This window comes from Onychomys torridus, chromosome 13 (genome assembly GCF_903995425.1).
Source record: "Onychomys torridus chromosome 13, mOncTor1.1, whole genome shotgun sequence".
Taxonomy (NCBI): Eukaryota; Metazoa; Chordata; class Mammalia; order Rodentia; family Cricetidae; genus Onychomys; species Onychomys torridus.
Window position 1 is genome coordinate 25,972,302 of NC_050455.1, and position 19,712 is coordinate 25,992,013.

At 48.4% G+C, this 19,712-nt stretch overlaps 1 protein-coding gene across 1 annotated transcript; it reads left to right on the plus strand.

Moving 5' to 3' along the window:
• Positions 1-2,073: 2,073 nt before the first annotated feature.
• Positions 2,074-18,926, plus strand: Slc4a9 (solute carrier family 4 member 9). The gene is made up of 22 exons (XM_036205210.1): positions 2,074-2,291; positions 2,530-2,690; positions 3,069-3,182; positions 3,535-3,584; positions 3,718-3,875; positions 4,110-4,197; positions 4,525-4,679; positions 4,918-5,034; positions 5,198-5,372; positions 5,523-5,656; positions 5,790-6,052; positions 7,019-7,074; positions 7,300-7,488; positions 7,810-7,923; positions 9,258-9,419; positions 9,517-9,695; positions 11,047-11,119; positions 13,542-13,610; positions 13,837-14,010; positions 14,985-15,140; positions 15,510-15,602; positions 18,896-18,926. The coding sequence occupies exons 1-21, from the start codon at positions 2,074-2,076 to the stop codon at positions 15,561-15,563; spliced, it is 2,859 nt and encodes a 952-aa protein (XP_036061103.1). The 3' UTR covers positions 15,564-15,602; positions 18,896-18,926.
• The last annotated feature ends 786 nt before the right edge of the window (positions 18,927-19,712 follow it).

Genomic DNA, 19,712 nt, shown 5'->3' on the forward strand with positions numbered 1-19,712 from the left:
GTGATCCCTGGGTCTTTCCCAGGGTCCCGTTTTCTAGGTAGCCTCCCTGGAGTTGTGTAGCAGTCTAGTCATCTTTGTTTTACATCTAGTATCCTCCTATGAGTGAGTACATACCGTGTTTGTCCTTCTGAGTCTGGGTTACCTCACTCAGGATGATTTTTTTCTAGATCCATCCATTTGCCTGCAAACCTCATGATGTCATTGTTTTTCTCTGCCGACTGAGTAGTACTCCATTGTGTATATGTACCATATTTTCTTTATCCATTCTTCAGTTGAAGGACATCTAGGTTGTTTCCAGGTTCTGGCTATTACAAACAAAGCTGATATGAACATAGCTGAGCAAATGCCCTTGTGGTATGATTGAGCATTCCTTGGGTATATGCCCAAGAGTGCTATAGCTGGGTCTTGGGGGAGACAGAGGAGACCTTTTTAAAGGTATATTCCATAGCCAGCGGTGGTGGCACGTGCCTTTAATCCCAGCACTTGGGAGGCAGAGGCAGGCGGATCTCTGTGAGTTCGAGGCCAGCCTGGTCTACAGAGTGAGTTCCAGGACAGCCAGGGCTACATGGAGAAACCTTGTCTTGAAAAACCAAACCAAACCAAACCAAAACAAACAAGGTACATTATGTAGGCTTGCAGCTGGAGAAAGGAGTGCCCTTATTTATATATAAGTCAGAAGGGGATGGAGCTCAAGGCATAGTTCACGAATTGTGTGTGTGTGTGTGTGTGTGTGTGTGTGTGTGTGTGTGTGTGTGTGTGTCCTCATGTAGAGCTCCAGCCTCCCAAGCAGCTGGGATTACAGGCCTGTGTTAACAGATCCAGGTTAGAAAGACTGGAGGGAGAGATGGGAGTGCTGGGGTGGGTGTTTTGCCTGTATATATGTCTATCCATCATCTGTGTGCCTTGTGCCTGAGAAGGCCAGAAGAGGGGGTACCATATTCCATGGAACTGGAGTTACAGACTGTTGTGAGCTGTATCAAACCTGGGTCCTCTGGAAGAGCAGCAAATATTCTTAATCACTGAGCCATCTCTCTAGCCCTAAAAATATTTTTGAAAGAACCCTTAGCTAGAAGTGGTGGCACATATGCCTTTAAGCCCAGCAGTCAAGGGGATAGAGGTAGGCAGATCTCTGAGAGTGCAAGACCAACTCAGTCTCTATAACAAATTCCAGGCCAGCCAGGGATATATAGTGAGACCCTGTCTCAAACAAACAAATAAAATCCTTATGTCTGCTGTATGGAAGATGGACTTTGGAAAGTGAGAAAGAGCCAAAGCCAAAGAGATTACTGCAAAAGTCTAGTGGGCTACTGAAATAATTAAGGTGAGAAATGATAGTGGCTTGGATAGAAGAATTTAAGATATAGGCATTATGTTCTCCATGACCTGTCCCCACTTTCCAAAGTTGGCCCATTTAAGAGCCCTTTAAGAGCTGGAGAGATGGCTCCGTGGTTAAGTACACTGGCTGATCTTCCAGAGGACCCGGGTTCAATTCCCAGCATCCACATGACAGCTCACAACACTCTGTAACTCTAGTTCCTGTGGATCCAACACCCTCAACACAGACATATGTGCACACTAATGCACGAGAAAAAATAAGTTTAAAAGAACAAAAGAGCCCTTTACTTTCTCCCTTGCCCTGCCGAGCTTCCACAAGCCTAGTTATTAGTTCCTTCTTTGTCCAAATGTGTGTCTGTGACCCTATGCTATACTGTTGACACCCAAACAGTCCTGGATTTGTGGTGTCAATATTTGACACAGGATGGCCAGGGGCAACAGAATCTGGGCTGGGTAGCAGTTACTCCTATTTATTTACACAAAATACAGTGAGGTCAGATCTGATGCACATACACGGGTTGGGCACTTCTGAAGGGTCTGGGGATGACAAATTAGTCTTACAAACACTTAGACCAGCAGGGCCCAGAGAACAAGTAGAGGAGATGACCAGTATTTTCTGGAGCCAACAGGCTTGGCTTTGCTTGTGCTGAGCTGTAGTGAGGGGTGCAGTATAAATGCAGCCAGCCAGAGGGCCCCAGGACAGCACAGCTCCCAAGATTGTGTGCAAGCATCTCCAAGATGAAGCTGCAAGGCCAAGAGGACTTTGGACATTCTAGTGCTCATGAAAATGTTCTTGCAGAGGAACTAGACAGTGGCCTTGGCCCTGGCCCCGGCCTTGGTGGTCCCTCAGACACAGACAATGGGGAATCGGGGGTATCGAAGGACCCTCTGCTCTTCATTCAACTCAATGAGCTGTTGGGATGGCCCCATGCACTGGAGTGGAGGGAGACAGGCAGGTGAGTAGGACCTGGCTAGTTCTTCAGCATCCTTCCCACCTCAAATTAGGATTTGTCCCTTGTATTCTTTCCAGGAGACTCAGCTTCCTCTACATGGTTCTGAGTTCTCTGAGACCCAGTGAGGGTGACTGCTCAGGGAGAGATACTCTGCACAGCTGGGTCAAGGGCAGCCACATTGCCCTCTACGTCCTAGACATGGGAGAGTCTCCTGACAACACTGTCTGTCCCTTTGTCACAGGTGGGTGCTGTTCGAAGAAAAGCTAGAAGTAGGTGCAGGCCGGTGGAGTGCCCCCCATGTGCCTACCCTGGCCTTACCCAGCCTCCAGAAGCTTCGAAGCCTGTTGGCCGAGGGCATTGTACTGCTGGACTGTCAAGCTCAGAACCTCCTGGAGCTTGTGGGTAGGCTTGGGAGACATCCTATTCCCTGGGAACTTCCCCCCAAATCTTTGAATCTTCCAGAGCCTCTCCCTCCCCCATCCTACCCTAGGGACTGCCCATTTCTGTCACAGAGATAGTGATGGAAAAGCAGCAGGGGGGGGCAGGGGGGTGACACTTGCCTATAATCTCAGTACTGGGCAGGCAGAAGACAGGAGGACCACTGAAAATTAGGCAGCCCAGTTTATGTAGTGAGTCGTGTCTCAAAACAACATAAGGGGAGTTCAGTAGCCCCTGCGTTTCCTGAGAAGGAAAATCTCAAGGAATGAGAAGCAGGGAAGGAGCCAGTGGCAGGGCAGGGGGCTCTCAGGAGGGGGTTTGAACTTCACATCTGTTCTGCAGAGCAGGTAATCAGTGGGGAGTCCCTGAGCCCAGAACTGAGAGGACAGCTCCAAGCCTTGCTGCTGCAGAGACCCCAGCACCACATCCAGACCCCAGGCATCAGGCCCTGCAGAGGTGAGAGATGCCTCCTCGGGCCTAGGATCGAGACTCTGGGATAGGAGGAGCCCAGGTAAAACCTTCTGTTTTCTCAGGCCAGCAGTGGCCTCAACTTGGCTCAGTCCTCAGGCCAAGATTCATGGGCAAGAGGAACCTGGTGGTAATAGTGAAGCAGAAGAGTGGGCGCTGGGGCCACAACAGCCAGGGCTCTCCAAAGGGCTGTACTTGGCAGGTCCTGTGCCAGGAGCTTTACACACAGTATCTTCTCATTTAATCTTCAGTTACCATGGAGACGTCGACCACAGCCATCCCCCAGTAGGCCTTCCCCTAAAGCGTGTGCTCTTAACTACTATGTATTCCTATTCTGCAGGGTCTAAGGCTTTCAGAAGTGCTTCTCATGATGAGGACACCCCCCTGAAGGTTTGTGGCCCTTCCTTGGGCAAGGCTGGGAGGAAGATCGGGAATTGAGAGACCCACCATCCTTCCACCATCCCCAGTTGAGTTTCTGCCAACATCTCCCTCTCTAAATAATCTCTCATACTCTGCCATCTAGCACCAGAACCCCTTGAGACAGAAGCTGCCTCCGGGAACAGAGGCAGCAGCAGTGTTGGCAGGAGAGCTGGGCTTCCTGGCTCAGCCACTAGGGGCCTTCGTAAGACTTCGGAATTCAGTGGTGCTGGAGCCTCTTACAGAGGTGATCTTGCCTAGCAGGTGAGGTGACTGAGTGAGTCAGGGCTCTTGGGCACAGAAGGGCCTTTACTGAGGAGGGTGGGGTCTTTGGATCCAGTTCCCTACGAGTGTCTTGGAAGTGCTACCCAGGGGTGATTCTGCACAGCTGGTGTGTACTTGAGCAGTAGGGAGGTCAGAGCTAAGTGTCAGAGGCTGCTCTTAGCAGGCAGAGCTGCCCGACGAGAAAGCAGCTTGGAGGTCCCATTCCTTCTTCAGGTTTTTCTGCCTCCTTTTGGGTCCTCCCACCCTGGAAGGGAGCTACCATGAGATGGGTCGGGCAGCAGCTGTCCTCCTCAGTGACCCGGTGAGTAGAGCAGGAGTTCTTCTGTGTGCATATTTGCGTGTGTGTATGGAGCATGCGTATAGACTCTTATCAGAAGTAACAGTGAGGAGAGTGTGGCTTTGTAACCTGGGGCTGACATTTCCATAGCTACCAATGTAGCCGAATTGCAATAGGCACAGCATGAATGAATGAATGAATGAATGAATGAATGAACAAACGTATGCATTTGTGGGTAAATTATGAACTTGACTGCTTGTAGTTTGTGTGAGTGTGGTTTTGAGAAAATACAAGTGAAAACATTTGTCCAAACAGTGCATTTTACTGTCCACTCTGTGACCTTAAATGCAGCAATTCCAGTGGTCAGTTCGTCGGGCAGGCGATCTTCATGACCTTCTGGCAGCCCTGGATGCCTTCCTACAGGAGGTGACAACTCTACCCCCAGGTCGGTGGGACCCAACAGCCCGGATCCCCCCGCCCAAACGCCTATCCTCTCAGCACAAAAGGTACCTGGGATCATAATTCCACACAGATCTTCCCTTTGGTTGTGGGTTTACCGTGCTCCCTGGCTAAGTTTGGCATTTACACAGTGGGACTATGACCTGGATCTAACATCTACCTGTGGAAGAAGCGTCCTTAGCTGCCACCACAGTAGCCTCCAGGGGGCAGGGCGTCAGGTACTCTGGAGTCAAATGTCAGGTTGGCCGAAGATGTCAGCCCATCTAGGGTTCCCTTTCTGCTCAGACTCCACTCGGAACTGCAGGAAGTCACTGGCCTCTCCCGCCAGAGTGCGGCCCAGGCAGAGGACAAGCGCCACCATGGACAGCACACACCTAGCCCAGAATTGCAAAGGACCGGCAGGTGAGGGGAGTTGGATGGGAACAAGGGTTAGGATCTTATGGAAGAGTCACAGGGGCATCAAAATGTGCAGGCAATGTGAGATGGGCTCCCCTGGATACAGAGAAAAGCAGGATGCAGGTGTGGGGTATGGAAACCTGGATCGCTGACGACCCACGGGTGGGAGGCTGTTTGGGGGTCTTGTCCAGGACGTGCGCCGGAAGGCATGCTGGTACCCCAGCGATTTCTTGGACGCCCTACACCCCCAGTGTTTCTCAGCTGTGCTCTACATTTACCTGGCCACAGTCACAAACGCCATCACTTTTGGGGGTCTGCTGGGAGATGCCACTGAAGGTGCCCAGGTGCGTGGGTTTGTATGACGGGATTGGCATAAACTTTGGTGCCCTGCCGGCCTGACCTCTTGGGACTGTGAGTGGGGCTGAGACTCCACGGGAGCTAGGGCTCCTGTGTTGAGAGGCCAGGGTCCTATGAAGAGCTATGTCTACTTCCAGGGAGTGCTGGAGAGTTTCCTGGGCACAGCGGTGGCTGGAGCTGCCTTTTGCCTGATGGCAGGCCAGCCCCTCACCATCCTTAGCAGCACAGGGCCAGTGCTGGTGTTTGAGCGCCTGCTCTTTTCTTTTAGCAGGTAGGAGACCTCTCTCACCTCTCCAGCCCGTTGGTGGGTGAAGAGGAGAGGGTGGAGGCTTTCTCTGGCTTGAGGGGCACCTGCCCTGGGTTAGGTGGGGAGCAGCCAGCCCTGACTGTCCTCACTCCTACAGAGATCACAGCCTGGACTACCTGCCCTTCCGCCTGTGGGTAGGCGTCTGGGTGGCCGCATTTTGCTTGGTGCTGGTGGCTACAGAGGCCAGCTTGCTGGTGCGCTACTTCACCCGATTCACAGAGGAAGGATTCTGTGCTCTCATTAGCCTCATCTTCGTTTATGATGCCGTGGGGAAAATGCTGAACTTGATTCATGCCTATCCAATCCAAAGGCCAGGATCTCCTGCCTCTGGTTGCTTCTGTCAATACCCAGGCCCAGGAGGTAGGTGGGGGAAACTGATACCTTGGCCAGCTGAGGAAAGAGGTGGAACTGGGCTAAGTTCAGAAAAGTGCTGAGTACTTATCCAATAGCCAGAACCCTCCTTTCAGGTTCAGGATCAGGTACAAAATAAATCTACGGAAATCCCAGGATTGTGTTTATTTCTGACAGCCCTGATAGGAGAGTATGGGATCTACATATGGGTTAATGAGCTTCCTAAGAGTGAAGCCACAATCCGACTTACCCATCCAAGAAGGGCAGCACTGGATTGGGGACTGTGTTGCACTAGAGGGGCAGAGCTAAGTACGCCAACCAGGCAGCTTACTCTCGAGAGAAGAGAGGAAAGGGCAGGACCAGGCATGCCTGCCTTCACTTCCTAAAGTCCCCAATCCAATAGATCACAGCTCCTGAGTGAAAGCAGATAATCAGATGGAGGGGTTTGGAGTGTTACGCTTACATAGATCCCTCCACATGGAAGGTAGCAGCAGAAATGGGGGGAGGCGTCCTGAGTGGAGGGGGTGTGGCCCAGGGGGAGACAGGGCCTCATGTAGCCTAGTATGGTCTCCAATCAGGGATGACCTTGAACACCTGATCCCCCTACCCCCATCTTCAATTGCTCCGAGTATAAGCATGAGCCGTCAACTACCTAGCTAAAAACGTATCTTTTCTAATCTGTGTCTGATTCTCCTAGTCCTGAACGAGACCACTTCTTGCTCTGGTACACACAGATCTGTGAGTGCATGCATTTGGTCAATGTGTGATGAGCAAGTGTGGGGCTCAGTTCTGTGCTCATCACCAGAGACACACATGAGGGCAGGACTGCACACAGTAGCAACTTGAGGACACACTTAATTAGCAGGATGATCAGAATCGGGAACTGTCTAGTTCAGGTGGAACAACAAAGTAGAATCCTGCGGAGAAAAGTTTCTCAAGGAAGGAGGGCTTACACCAGAATTCTCTGCTTCCCAGGAAATGCATCTGAGTGGACAAGTACAAAGCACAGAGACACAGACGTCTTAAGCGTGGTGAGAGCCTGCGCCAAGAAAGGTCTGAGGAAGAAAAGAGTTAGAGGTCTTCAGCTCTTCCCACTCAGAGAGGAAAGAAAGCTTCACTGACTACTTCCGTTTAGCCTCTGGCCAATCCTGGGTCCCTGATGTCTCTGTGGGTTCCCTTCCTTTGCAGTGGATCCAAGAGAGGGGGGCACTTCCTCTGCTGCCCACCGTCCAGTACCTAACCACTCCTCTGTTCAGCACCTAGGGCTGGTCAATGCATCCTTGCTGTCTCCACCTGAGTGTATCCGGCAGGGAGGCTCCCCGCACGGTCCCAGCTGTGACACGGTGCCAGACATTGCCTTCTTCTCCCTTCTCCTCTTCTTTACCTCCTTCCTTTGTGCCACGGCCCTCAAGCATGTAAAGAACAGCCGCCTCCTCCCCTCTGCTGTGAGTTCCAGTTTCCATCTGTGTGAAAGCTCTGGTTTCAGCCTGTAATCCCAGCGCTTGGGAGGCAGAGCCAGGCGGATCTCTGTGAGTTTGAGGCCAGCCTGGGCTACCAAGTGAGTTCCAGGACAGGCACAAAGCTACACAGAGAAACCCTGTCTCGAAAAACCAAAAACCAAAAACAAAACAAAAACAAAACAAAAAACAAACACAAACAAACAGACAAAGCTCTGGCTTTAGCCCTGGGTCCTGTCTGCAAATGGGAAAGGTTAAAAAAGAAATGGAACGGCAGACCCCAGACTAAACCATCCACTCTATGGCCAGGTGCGCAAGGTGTTCAGCGACTTTTCCTCAGTCCTGGCCATCCTGCTGGGCTGTGGCCTGGACGCCTTTCTTGGCCTAGCCACACCGAAGCTCTTGGTGCCCACAGAATTCAAGGTGAGAGCTGGACAGAATGAGGGAGGAGGATGGGGACAGTGGGGCCAGCAACTCTGGAGCAATAAGATGCATAAATTCCATACTTCTCTTCCTCTGAGCCTTTCCCTTCACTAATGACAGAGAGGGTAAAGACAATGGCCTCACGGAGTTGTTGAGTGATAAAAAGAGGTAGCTCAACAGACAGGTAAGGAATGAAGAATGCTGTACACAGTAGCTATTATTATAGAGTAGGTGTTGGAGGATGAGTCTGGGCAGCAGGCTTGGGTTTGAATTCCATTTCTGCCTCTTCCTAGCTGGCTCTAGGCATCTATGTTTTTTTGGAGACAGAGTCTCCCGTAGTTCAGATTGACCTCAAACTCCCTATGTAGCCAAGGCTGGCCTTGAACTCTTGATCTTCCTGCTTTAACCCTCCATGTGCTGTGATTACAGGCATGCACCACCATTCCTCCCCTGAGAATTTTAGTCTATAAAAATGAGATAATCGATAGCCGTCTCTCATAGGTTGTTTTCAGGTTACGTATCATAGTCTAAATAGTTACTACAGTGCTTGGCACATACCACACACTCAGTAAAAGCTGCTGTTATGGCTCCTCCCTGCCACTGGCATGGCCCTACCCATTTCCATACACCCTACTCTTCTTTACACCCCTCACTGCCAACTCTGATTCAGTAAAGCTGGAGCTCCTTCTGTAGGGCATAACAGTGTACAGTACCAGACTTTGCCTGGACAATAGGAAACCTTTCTCCTCAGACCCACCAGGGCAGGACAGCAAGGGGGCTCTAATTGGGATGGTTTTAGGGCTCAGAGCCTCAGCCAATCACCTGGGCCCCCTCCCCACCACAGACGCTTGTAATCAGAGCAGACGCAGACACACCTAACCCTGCCCCACCTCTGCCCCAGACTGAGGCAGGTCTGAACCTGAGCTGCCCCATTCTGGATGGTGGGGTGGGGTGTGAGCCTAAGGAGGAAGGCTGTGAATAAGAACAAAGCAGTGTGTACAGGTTATATTCACCAACTCTTTTTCCAGGGGGAGAGACAGACAGACAGACAGACAGACAGCCCCTGGAAACCAAAGTCCAGAGCCCTTGGCTCCACCCAAACTAGTCCCTTCTTTCTGCTCTCTTTTAAGGCACTGGGATACACAAAGGAGAGGTGTGTGTGTGTGTGTGTGTGTGTGTGTGTGTGTGTGTGTGTGTGTGACAGTGAATCTGGAATCTAAGGACTTGGGAGCAGGAGGTAAATTGTGGGAGAATGCCAAGGTGGGAGGTAGGGGTGTGCAGATGAGGTGTTCTTGGGAGACATTTTCCAACCTGTCCATGGAATGTCCCCTCAGCCTACACTCCCTGGGCGTGGCTGGCTGGTGTCTCCTTTTGGAGCTAACCCCTGGTGGCTGAGTGTGGCAGCTGCCTTGCCTGCTCTGCTGCTGTCTATCCTTATCTTCATGGACCAGCAGATCACAGCAGTCATCCTCAACCGTGCAGAATATAGACTGCAGGTAAGGCTGCTAGATAAGGGCTGAGAGAAGAGACAAAAACTCCTGAGTGGGCTCCAGATGGCACTTGCAGCTTCAAGACAACCCCCCTTTCCTGCAGAAGGGAGCTGGCTTCCACCTGGATCTCTTCTGCATAGCTCTTTTGATACTGCTCACATCGGCACTTGGGCTGCCCTGGTATGTCTCAGCCACTGTCATCTCCCTGGCCCACGTGGACAGTCTTCGGAGAGAAAGCAAAGCCTGTGTCCCTGGCGAAGACCCCCACTTCCTGGGCATCAGGTAAAGCTTGTAATCAGTAGGCTGGAGTGAGAAAGGTGTGGCAAAAGCATTAGGGGATGTGTGAGTTATTTGGGCAGCTTGAATTCTATGCTTATGCCCTTTAAGGACCGCTATAGGGAAAGTAGATGCACTTTGAGATGGGTGAGGGGCCTCAAGAAGAGCGTTATATAGGTAGTGGTGGCGCACACTTTTAATCCCAGCACTTGAGAGGTAGAGCCAGTCAGATCTCTGTGAGTTCAAGGCCAGCCTGATCAACAGAGTGAGTTCTAGGGCAGCCAGGACTACACAGAGAAATCCTGTCTCAAAAACCCAAACCAACCAAACAACCAAACAACCAAACAAACAACAACTCCCCTCCCCCTAAAAAGAAGAGCATTATAAATGTAAGGGTGAAGGCAGCCAGGGATAAAGTGGAGGGTGAGATGCCACCTAACAGTCCCCACTCAATGTAGAAGCATACCATGGATGTTGCAAAGGAATCCATGACAAAAACAATTTTGTAGCTGTTAGAAACAAGGTCTAGGGGCTGGAGAGATGGCTCAGTGGTTAAGAGCACTGACTGCTCTTCCAGAGGTCCTGAGTTCAATTCCCAGCACCTACATGGTGGCTCACAACCATCTGTAATGAGATCTGGTGCCCTCTTCTGGCCTGCAGTCATTCATGCTGTATACATAATAAATAAATAAATCTTAAAAAAGAAAAGAAAAGAAAAGAAACAAGGTCTACCTAAAATACATGAAATTGACTAACTTTGTAAATTATGAAATGTAAGTCTTTATGGCAGTGGAAACTGCTAATTTCCCACCAAAATACAAAACAAGCTATGGAGTTGGGGATGGAATTCAGTGGTAGTGTTCACCTAGTACATATGAGGCCCTAGGTTCGATTCCTAGGACTACTAAAACAAACAAACAAACCAACCCATCGGGCTGGTAAGGTGGTTCAGTGGGTAAAGGCACTTCTGGCCACACCTCATGACTTGCTGGGACCTGGGTGATAAAAGGAAAGAACGGACTCCTGAAAGTTGTCCTCTGACCATCACATGCACACCAAGACAGGCACACACCTATATACATGCATGCACATACACAGTATAAATCAGTAAAATGTAATAAAACATTTAAAAACCCAAACAACACAGAACAGCAATGAACCTGAACCGATGAGGGGCCTGGGTCCCGTGCTGGAGTGCTTTGCCTTTCCTTCCAGTTTTCACAGCGGGCAAGGGGCCTCTGCCAGGTAACCTATGGAGGGAATCCCACTTCTCCTCTCTGGATGCCTGGTTAAGGGGTCCAGCCTGGGTGCTCCAGGAGCACACTCAGACCCAGATAATTCCTCCTTCTCCCCACAGGGAGCAGCGGCTGACGGGTTTGGTGGTGTTCATCCTTACAGGCGTCTCCATCTTCCTGGCACCTGTGCTCGAGGTACATGTTTGGCCAGGATCAGAACCAGTGCAGCAAGAGCAATAGAACGGACTCTGGTTGAACTCTTACTAGTGTTCCAAGAACTGCATTTTCTTCTCACATTGTTTCAATAATCCTCATCTAACTAGCCCTGAGAGACACACATACTCTACAAACGAGAAACCTGATGGATAAAGATGTAAAGTAATTTGTAAGTGCCTGCCAATTTCTCAGATTACAAAACCCAGACTTCCAGAGCATGGTGGATTTTACCTGTAATCTCTGAGGCAGGTGGCTTGCTTCAACTTTGAGGCTAGCCTGAGTACATAAATAAGTTGCAGGCCAGCTTAGGCTATAATGTGAGACCCTATCTCAGAAGAAACAAAAACGTGGTGTGTGTCTGTGTGTGTGTGTGTGTGTGTGTGTGTGTGTGTGTGTGTGTGTGTGTGTGTGTGTGTGTGTGTGTGTGTGTAAGATGGCTCAGTGAATAAATGTATTTGCTAACAAGCCTGAATTTGATATTGGGCCTGGGTCTAAAAGATGGAAGGAGGACTGAGTCTAACAACTTATTTTCTAATCTACACACACATACACACACACACACACACACACACACACACACACACACACACACAATATAATAACAGTAACAACAAAAGAAACCAAAATAGACCAGGTGTGCAGGTGTGGTGGTCCCATACTTGTAATTCAAGCACTTAGAAGGTGGAGGATCAGGAGTTCAAGTTCTAGGCTAGCCTCAGTTACAGAGTAGGTTTGAGACCATCTTGGTCTACATGAGACCTTATCTAAAAAATAAAAATTTACAAACTGTACCTAATTTCTTGGCCAGTAGGATTTCTGTTCAGTGGAGTAGGATATAGGGATGCCATCATCCCTAGGGTTCTAGCACTGTCCTTGTTCCAGTCTCCCAATAAGCTTAAGACTATGTGTGTATTCATGTCCCAGAAAAACTTCAAAGCAAAAACCATTTACTCTTTCTGAAGGCTTATGAAACTTCTGCTGAGTATCCCACTGTGCTTGGTACCAAAGAGAGGAGAGGAGAAGTCCTGAAAAGGAATATGGAACCAAAGTTTGCCAGAAACTTTACATACACACGCACGCACATACATACAGCCTAGCTATAGAAGAAAAGGTCAACAAGCCAAGCAGCAACGTAGTCAAGGAGGGTGTGGGATGTCAAACAAGAGTCATTGGCAGGAGAACAAGAGCAGGAGGTTAGGCAGGGCCAAGGTCATGGAGGCTGGGTGGGAGTAACGCCGTAGGAGAGCCAGATGGACTGGATTAACCACTTGCTAAGTAGGTTGACTCTCATAAGTGATATACCAACCACTGTTCCAGGAACTGGAGGTATACAGTGGTGATAGCATATGTCTCAACCCTCCTTGGAGTCTGGTGATAGAGGACAGATTTTTAAAAGTTAAAGCAACAGGGTACCTTCAGATGATAACTTCTATGAAAAACAAAAGTGGAAAAGGGGATTAGGAGTGCTAGGCCTGGCCTGGCAAGATGGTTCAGTGGGCAAAGTATTTGGCACGCAAGACTGACGACTGACCTGAGTGCAGTCCCTAGAACCCATGGTGGGAGGAGAAACCCATTGCCCCAAGTTGATCATTGACCTCCAGATGCAAGCTGTGGAACACATATAATAACAGCTGTAAACAAATATTTTTAAATTTTACAAACAGTGCCAGGGCTACTTCAGATTGAGCAGTCAGAGAAGACCTTTCCAGAATGAAAGGAGATGAAGCATGAGTGGATATAAAGTCCAAGAGAGGAGTATTTGGTTGGTTGGTTGGTTGGTTGGTTGGTTGGTTGGTTGGTTGAGACAGGGTTTCACTATGTAGCCCTGCCTATCCTGGGACTTGCTACATAGAACAAGGTGGCTTTGAATTTATACACATCTTCCTGCTTCTGCCTCCCAAGTGCTGGATCACAGGTGTGTGTGTGTCGCCCGCCATGCCCAGGCATGAGGGCCATTTTAGGAGGAAAGAATAGCAAAGCAAAAGGCTTTGAAAGGGTAAGGAACAAATGCCAGCATACGAATGGAAAGTGGCCACTATATGGGAGCATGTAGAGCAGAGGGCAATGTGAAGAGAAGACAAGAGGAAGCTGTGTATGGTGGCACAATGTAATCCCAGCATTTAGGAGGTTAGGGCAGGAGGATATAGAGTTCTAGGTCAGCAATACTGTGATGAAATAAAAAGACCTGAGAGGCAAGTTGCTTTGTCTCTCTATTCCTCATCTGTAAAATGCAGACAATAATAATAATCTACCTCATACGGTTGGCATGAAAAGACTCAATGAAATCTGGCATACGAGATGTGAAAGGAAAAGAAAGGCCTGGCAGGCTCCAGTGTGGAGGTCTAAGTGGGGCACATGGGAGGCTGGAAGGTGAGTTCCTTTGCTATCTCTCTGCCACTAGTTCATCCCAATGCCTGTGCTCTACGGCATCTTCCTGCACATGGGAGTAGCAGCACTCAGCAGCATCCAGGTGAGCTCATTACAATCACCTAGCAACCCCACTTCTCCTCCCCACATTTGCCAATCTCCCTCCGATCCACTATCCTGCTTCTCCTGGACATCGGCACTCTGCTGCCACGCTCTAGATGGGGAGGCCACGGGATCTCTCTGCCCTTCCCCTGGCAGTGCTTGTAACTAACAGTGACATCCTCCAAATTGCCTCGTCATCCCGCTTGCTTTTCCTCCCATTCTCCCAGTTCACGAAAAGAGTGCAGCTATTGTTGATGCCAACAAAACATCAGCCAGACATGCTGCTCTTGCGGCATGTGCCTCTGAGCAGAGTCCACCTGTTCACAGCCATCCAGCTTGCCTGCTTGGGCCTGCTTTGGATAATCAAGTCTACCCCTGCAGCCATTATCTTCCCACTTATGGTAACTTGGACGGGGGTGGGGGGTGGGGGGTGTTGAGCCTTTCTGGGAGTCTCTGAGCTTGGGATGGTGGCTGAAGAACATTCCTCTCTCTTACTTTCCCTGGCTCTTCCTGGTTGGAAATCCTAAGACCAAGAAACCTGGCTAGGGGATACTAGTGTCAGCATACTCGATTCACCAAGTTTCCTAACTAATTTGGGTTTATCCACAAGCCCCCCCCCCCCCAAATAACTGAGCTCCTGGAAGGATAATGCTGACACTTCTGTTACTCAGTGAGGCTTAACAGAAGAGAAAGTTAAGAACCATTGGCTTTGCAATAGGACTAATCTAATTCCACATGCCAGGTGTGTGACCTCAGGGAAGTTACTAATCTTTCAGGGCTTCAGTTGCCTTTTATGTACAATGTGAATAAACTACAAACTGGGTACAATGGTTTTTGCTTATAACCCCAGTACTTGGGAGGCTGATGCAGAAGGATCGATCACATTGTGTTTGAGGCCAGCTTGGACCTCAAGATGAGATCCAATCTTAAAAATCAAAACAAAACGAAAGTGGATGTGGTGGTAAACATCTGTAATTCCAGCACTCAGGAGGCAGAGGCAGAGGGGGATCACCACAAGTTCAAGGCCAGCCTAGTCTACAGAGCGAGTTCCAGGCCAGCCAGAGCTACACACTGAGCTGCACAGTGAGAACACATCTCAAAATAAAAAAAAAAGACTAGGCATGATGGTGCACACTTGTAATCCCAACACTAACACTTGAGAAGTTGAGGATCAAGGTCATCCTTAGCTACGTGGCAAATTCAAGGCCAGCCTAAGCTTCATAAAACCTTATCTAAAAACAATGCAATATCAAACAGACAAAAAGGAGTCTACTTCATAGAAACGTGTCAGCACTCAGTGAAATAAGAGAAAGCCTAAGGCTGCTAGTCCCAGCTGCTGTAGCTGAGAGCCTGGGGCTTGTTTCTGTCTCTGCAGTTACTGGGCCTGGTGGGAGTCCGAAAAGCCCTGGAGTGGGTCTTTCCACCCCAGGAACTCCTCTGGCTGGATGAGCTCATGCCAGAGGAGGAGAAGAACATCCCCGAGAACGGACTGGAGCCAGAGCACTTGTTCAGCAGAAATGACAGAGAAGATGTAAGCTCCAGGCTGAGTCCTTCTAAGGGAGTGGGGAGGGGCTGAGAGACCGTTGTCTAGAGCTGACCCTGAAGTCTGATATCTCCATTCAACCTGAAGTCCCGCTCAACATAGCTATTCCTTTGGTCTCTGTATTACTATAGGCAGAGTGAAGGGCTTAGGGAAGTCTCCCTCCACAGGCAGAGCTCTGGTTTATGAGCCCATGGAGATAGAGAGGGCTAGACACACAGCTCTGTGAGCTATCTTCTCTACCCTGAACTTTGTTTTGTTTTTTGAATGTAAGTTCCCATCGAGTTCCTGGGTCCCTTTATTTGTGCTTCTTTTTCTTTTTCTCTGTTCCCAAACTGTCCTTGGATATTTCTTCCACAGTCAGAACTGATGTATCAGCCAAAGGCTCCAGAAATCAACATCTCTGTGAATTAGCTGCAGGAAGAGTGTGGAGACACAGGGAAACAGACACAGGTGAGGGGTGGGGCAAAGTGCGCCTGGTGTTGAGGGAGGAAAGGTGTGGGATCAGACCTTGGAGCCGCCTGTTTGCTGGATGGATATCCTGGTTTTCTACCCATATTCCGGTCCCTGGTGAACTCTGGAACTGTGGAGGAAGTAGAAGAAACTTCCCAGAGGGAAGAATGAATTCCCAGGGGCAGTTCTGAATTTTTGCCAGTAGAGGGAGTTCAAGCTTATTACAAACAGCTCCCAGGAGATGAAGGTGTGGAGGAGGGGAAGGGGTGAGCGGCCCAGGAGGGAAGACTGGGAAGGGAGGCGGGAAGAATAAAGCCTATGCTCCTCCCTTCTTCTGCCCAGGAGTCTCCTCCCCGGGGGTGGGCAGGAACCATGTTCCCTCCAGACAAGTGGAGGGGTCTCTAGCCTTCCATTTTATTCGACCATGTAGCACTTGTGATTTATATCAGTATAGGATAGACAGAACAATTACAGCCCCTGATCTCAGGAAGCTGAAACTGGAGTGGGAGACAGAAACATGGGGGACTTTTAGTAGGAGAGTGCTGGATAAGGAAAGAAGCCATGAGAGCAGGGAACCCTTGCATGGAGGTGGGGTAGGAAGAAGAAAGGGTTTTTAGTTGAAAGTTGTAGAATAGAAGTGAGCCAGGGTAAGATGGAGGGGGACCATTCTATGCAGAAGCCACACCATATGCATGAGCTGAGAAGCTGAACTTTCCTTATGGATAACAGGACATCTCTCCATACCCCTACCTGTCTAAGAACCTCCATCACTTGAAATGGACTTTTTCTTTCTTTTTAATCTAGAAGGTATTGCTACATAACCTAGGCTGCCCTCTAACTGGTGACCCTTCTGCTATATCCTGAGTGTTGGTTGAGATTTCAAGTGTAGGCCGCCATGTCTGGTTCTGCGTGTTTGGGGACATGTGTGGGATGGGCTAAAGAGCAAGAGGACAAGTCACTGGCTAAGCCACAGCAACATCTCCCAGGCCCTCCTTGTCCCTGTGCACTGCCTTGATCACTGTGTCCTCTCCACATAGGTGTTTTATCCAGGAACTCAGCATTGGTGGCCTTGGGCTTCACTGCCAGATGTTGTTGGCTGGGGATCTGATAGTGATGCAGGCTTGAAGGGCAGCTGGCAAAGACTAAGTTACCTTTGGAGCTGGGGTCTGGGGGTGGGAAGTAGCAGGAACTGCTGGTTTGTTGCTGCTTAGGAAAGACAGACAAGCCAGAGGAATCAAAGCAGGTGCCAGTCATTCAGTCTTTACATAGTAAAGGGACCTGAACACAAGTCCTTTTATTTATTTATTTGTTTGTTTGTTTGTTTGAGACAGGGTTTCTCTGTGTGATCCTGGCCATACTACTCTGTAGACCAGGCTGGCCTGGAACTTTGAGATCTGTTTGCCTCTTTCTCCCTAATGCTGGGAATAAAGGTGTACACCACCACTGCCTAGCTAAGAAGTTCTTCTATTTTTAAGTCCTCACAATAGCTTGTAGGGATCACCTTTTCTATTTGTAAAAGGGGGGAAAAATGACAGATGTGTGGTTCACATCTGGAATCCAGCATTTGGTAGACTGAGGCAGGAAGACTGCCACAGATTTGAGGCCAGTCCAGCACATAGAGTGAGACTTTGTCTCAAAAAAGGGGGGTGGACGGAGAGACAGGCACACGCCTTTGAGCCCAGCACTTGGGAAGCAGAGGTAAGTGGATTGCTGTGAGTTCGAGGCCAGCCTGGTCTACATGGCAAGTTCTAGGACAGCCAGTGTGGAAAGACTCTGTCTATAAAAAGAAAAAAAAAAAAAAAAAGTTCCTTTTTTCCAGAATAGGTATTCTCTACCTGACACTTTTTTTTATGCACATAAAATAACATTTATTGCTTTATTGATTACAAAAGTAAATAAGGTTACTAGAAAGTACTGAAACATTACAGAAATTTATAATTTTGAAATTGAAATTTATTGGAAATAACCACTGCCCATATTTTCATGTTCGATGTTAAGATTTATTTCAATGAGCTGGACAGTGGTGGCACAAGCCTTTGATCCCAGCGCTCTGGAGGCAGAGGCAAGTGGAACTCTGTGAGTTTGAGGCCAGCCTGGCCTACAGAGTGAGATCCAGGCATCCAAAGCTGTTACACAGAGAAATCCTGTCTTGAAAACAAACAAACAAAAAAACAAAACAAGCCAATCAAAAGATTTATTTCAATGAACAATATGTTAATTTTGTTGTTGCTGTTTTTGGTTTTTCGAGATAGGGTTTCTCTGTGTAGCTCTGGCTGTCCTGGAACTCACTCTGTAGACCAGGCTGGCCTCGAACTCACAGCTATCCGCCTGCCTCTGCTTCCCAGTGCTGGGATTAAAGGCGTGCGCCACCACCGTCTGGCTGAACAATTTGTTTATTAAGTTGAATCATACTACGGGGTTTCATAACATATGTGCTACTTAATATTCATTGGATAGTTTCTCCACATATATATCTATCTCAATCTTTTTATGAGCTATTGTCTTAGTTGCTTTTTTATTGCTATGATAAAATACCATGACCAGAGCAACCTGTAAAAGAAAAACCTAATTTGGGGCTTCCAGTTTCAGAGAGTTCATAACTGTCACAGTGGGGAGTATGTCAGCAGGCAGGCATGGCACAATCACAAAACAGTGGTGCGGGGGAGTGTTTCAGAAGTGGTCCAGTGTCTTAAAACCTCAAGGCCCACCTCCAGTGACACACCTCCTCCAACAAGGCCACATCTCCTAATTCTTCCCAAATAGCTCCACCAACTGGGGACCAATTATTCAAACATATGAGCCCATGGGCTATTCACGTTCAAACCACCATGTCTGTATATAACAAATAATTTTATAAGTTGAAAAAGATAAGAAAGAGTATATAAAATGTCTTCTGCAAGTACAAGAATTTTCATAGTGTAAATACCTAGGAGTGGAATTAAAGAATAATAACGAGTATGAAAATGCCATAATAAAGCCCTCATTTGCTGGGTGGTGGTGGTGGTGGTGCTTGCCTTTAATCCCAGCATGGGGGGGGGGGCAGGAGCTGGTGGATCTCTGTGAGTTTGAAGCCAGCCTGGTCTATAGAGTGAGTTCCAGGACAGGCTCCATAGCTACACAGAGAAACCCTGTCTTGAAAAACCAAACCAAAACAGACCAAACCAAAACAACAACAACAACAACAACAACAACAACAAACCCCACCACCACCACTACCACAACAACAACACAACAACAATAACAAAACTCATCATTTGTATATAAACTTAAGAATATTTATATATATTTTTTAGGGACTGAAGAGATGACTCAGCGATTAAGAGCACTTGCAGCTCCTCCAGAGGACCTGAGTATGATGACCAACATCCATATGGCAGCTTATAACCATCCCTAACTCCAATTCCAGGAAATCCAGCCTTCTTGAACACCAGGCATACACAAAGTACCCTTAAATACATGTAGCAAGATACACATAAAATAAAAATAAATAAATCCTTAAAAATATTTTGTGGATAATTCAAAAAGAAGAAGAAGAAGAGGAGGAAGAAGAAGAAGAAGAAGGAAGAGGAGGAGGAGGAGGAAGAGGAGGAGGAAGAGGAGGAGGAGGAGGAGGAGGAGGGAGGAGGAGGGGCCAGATGTGGTAATGTACACCTGAAATCCTAGCACTGGAGATGCTGAAGTAGGAGGATTTCAAGTTTGAGGTAAGCCAAGGCCACAGGGTAAGTTCATGACCAGGCTTGGCTACATAACAAGACTGTCTCAAAACAGGAAAAACAAAGAAGAGCAAATAGTAACAAGGAAGGGGATGGGGACTGGCTCAGTGATAGAGCTCTTGCTTAGAGAACATATGATCCCCAGATATTCCTGCCCTTCTCAAAGACAGTAGTAATGGAGAGAACACCTTTAGGTTAAAAATAAGATATTTTAGGGGTTGGGGATTTAGCTCAGTGGTAGAGTGCTTGCCTAGCAAGCACAAGGCCCTGGGTTCGATCCTTAGCTCCAAAAAAAAAAAAAAGATTTTAAACTGGGTCATAGGTACACATCGGTAATTCTGGAACTCAGAAGGCAGTGGCAGGAAATTCTGAGTTCAACTACATGGAGAGTTTAAGA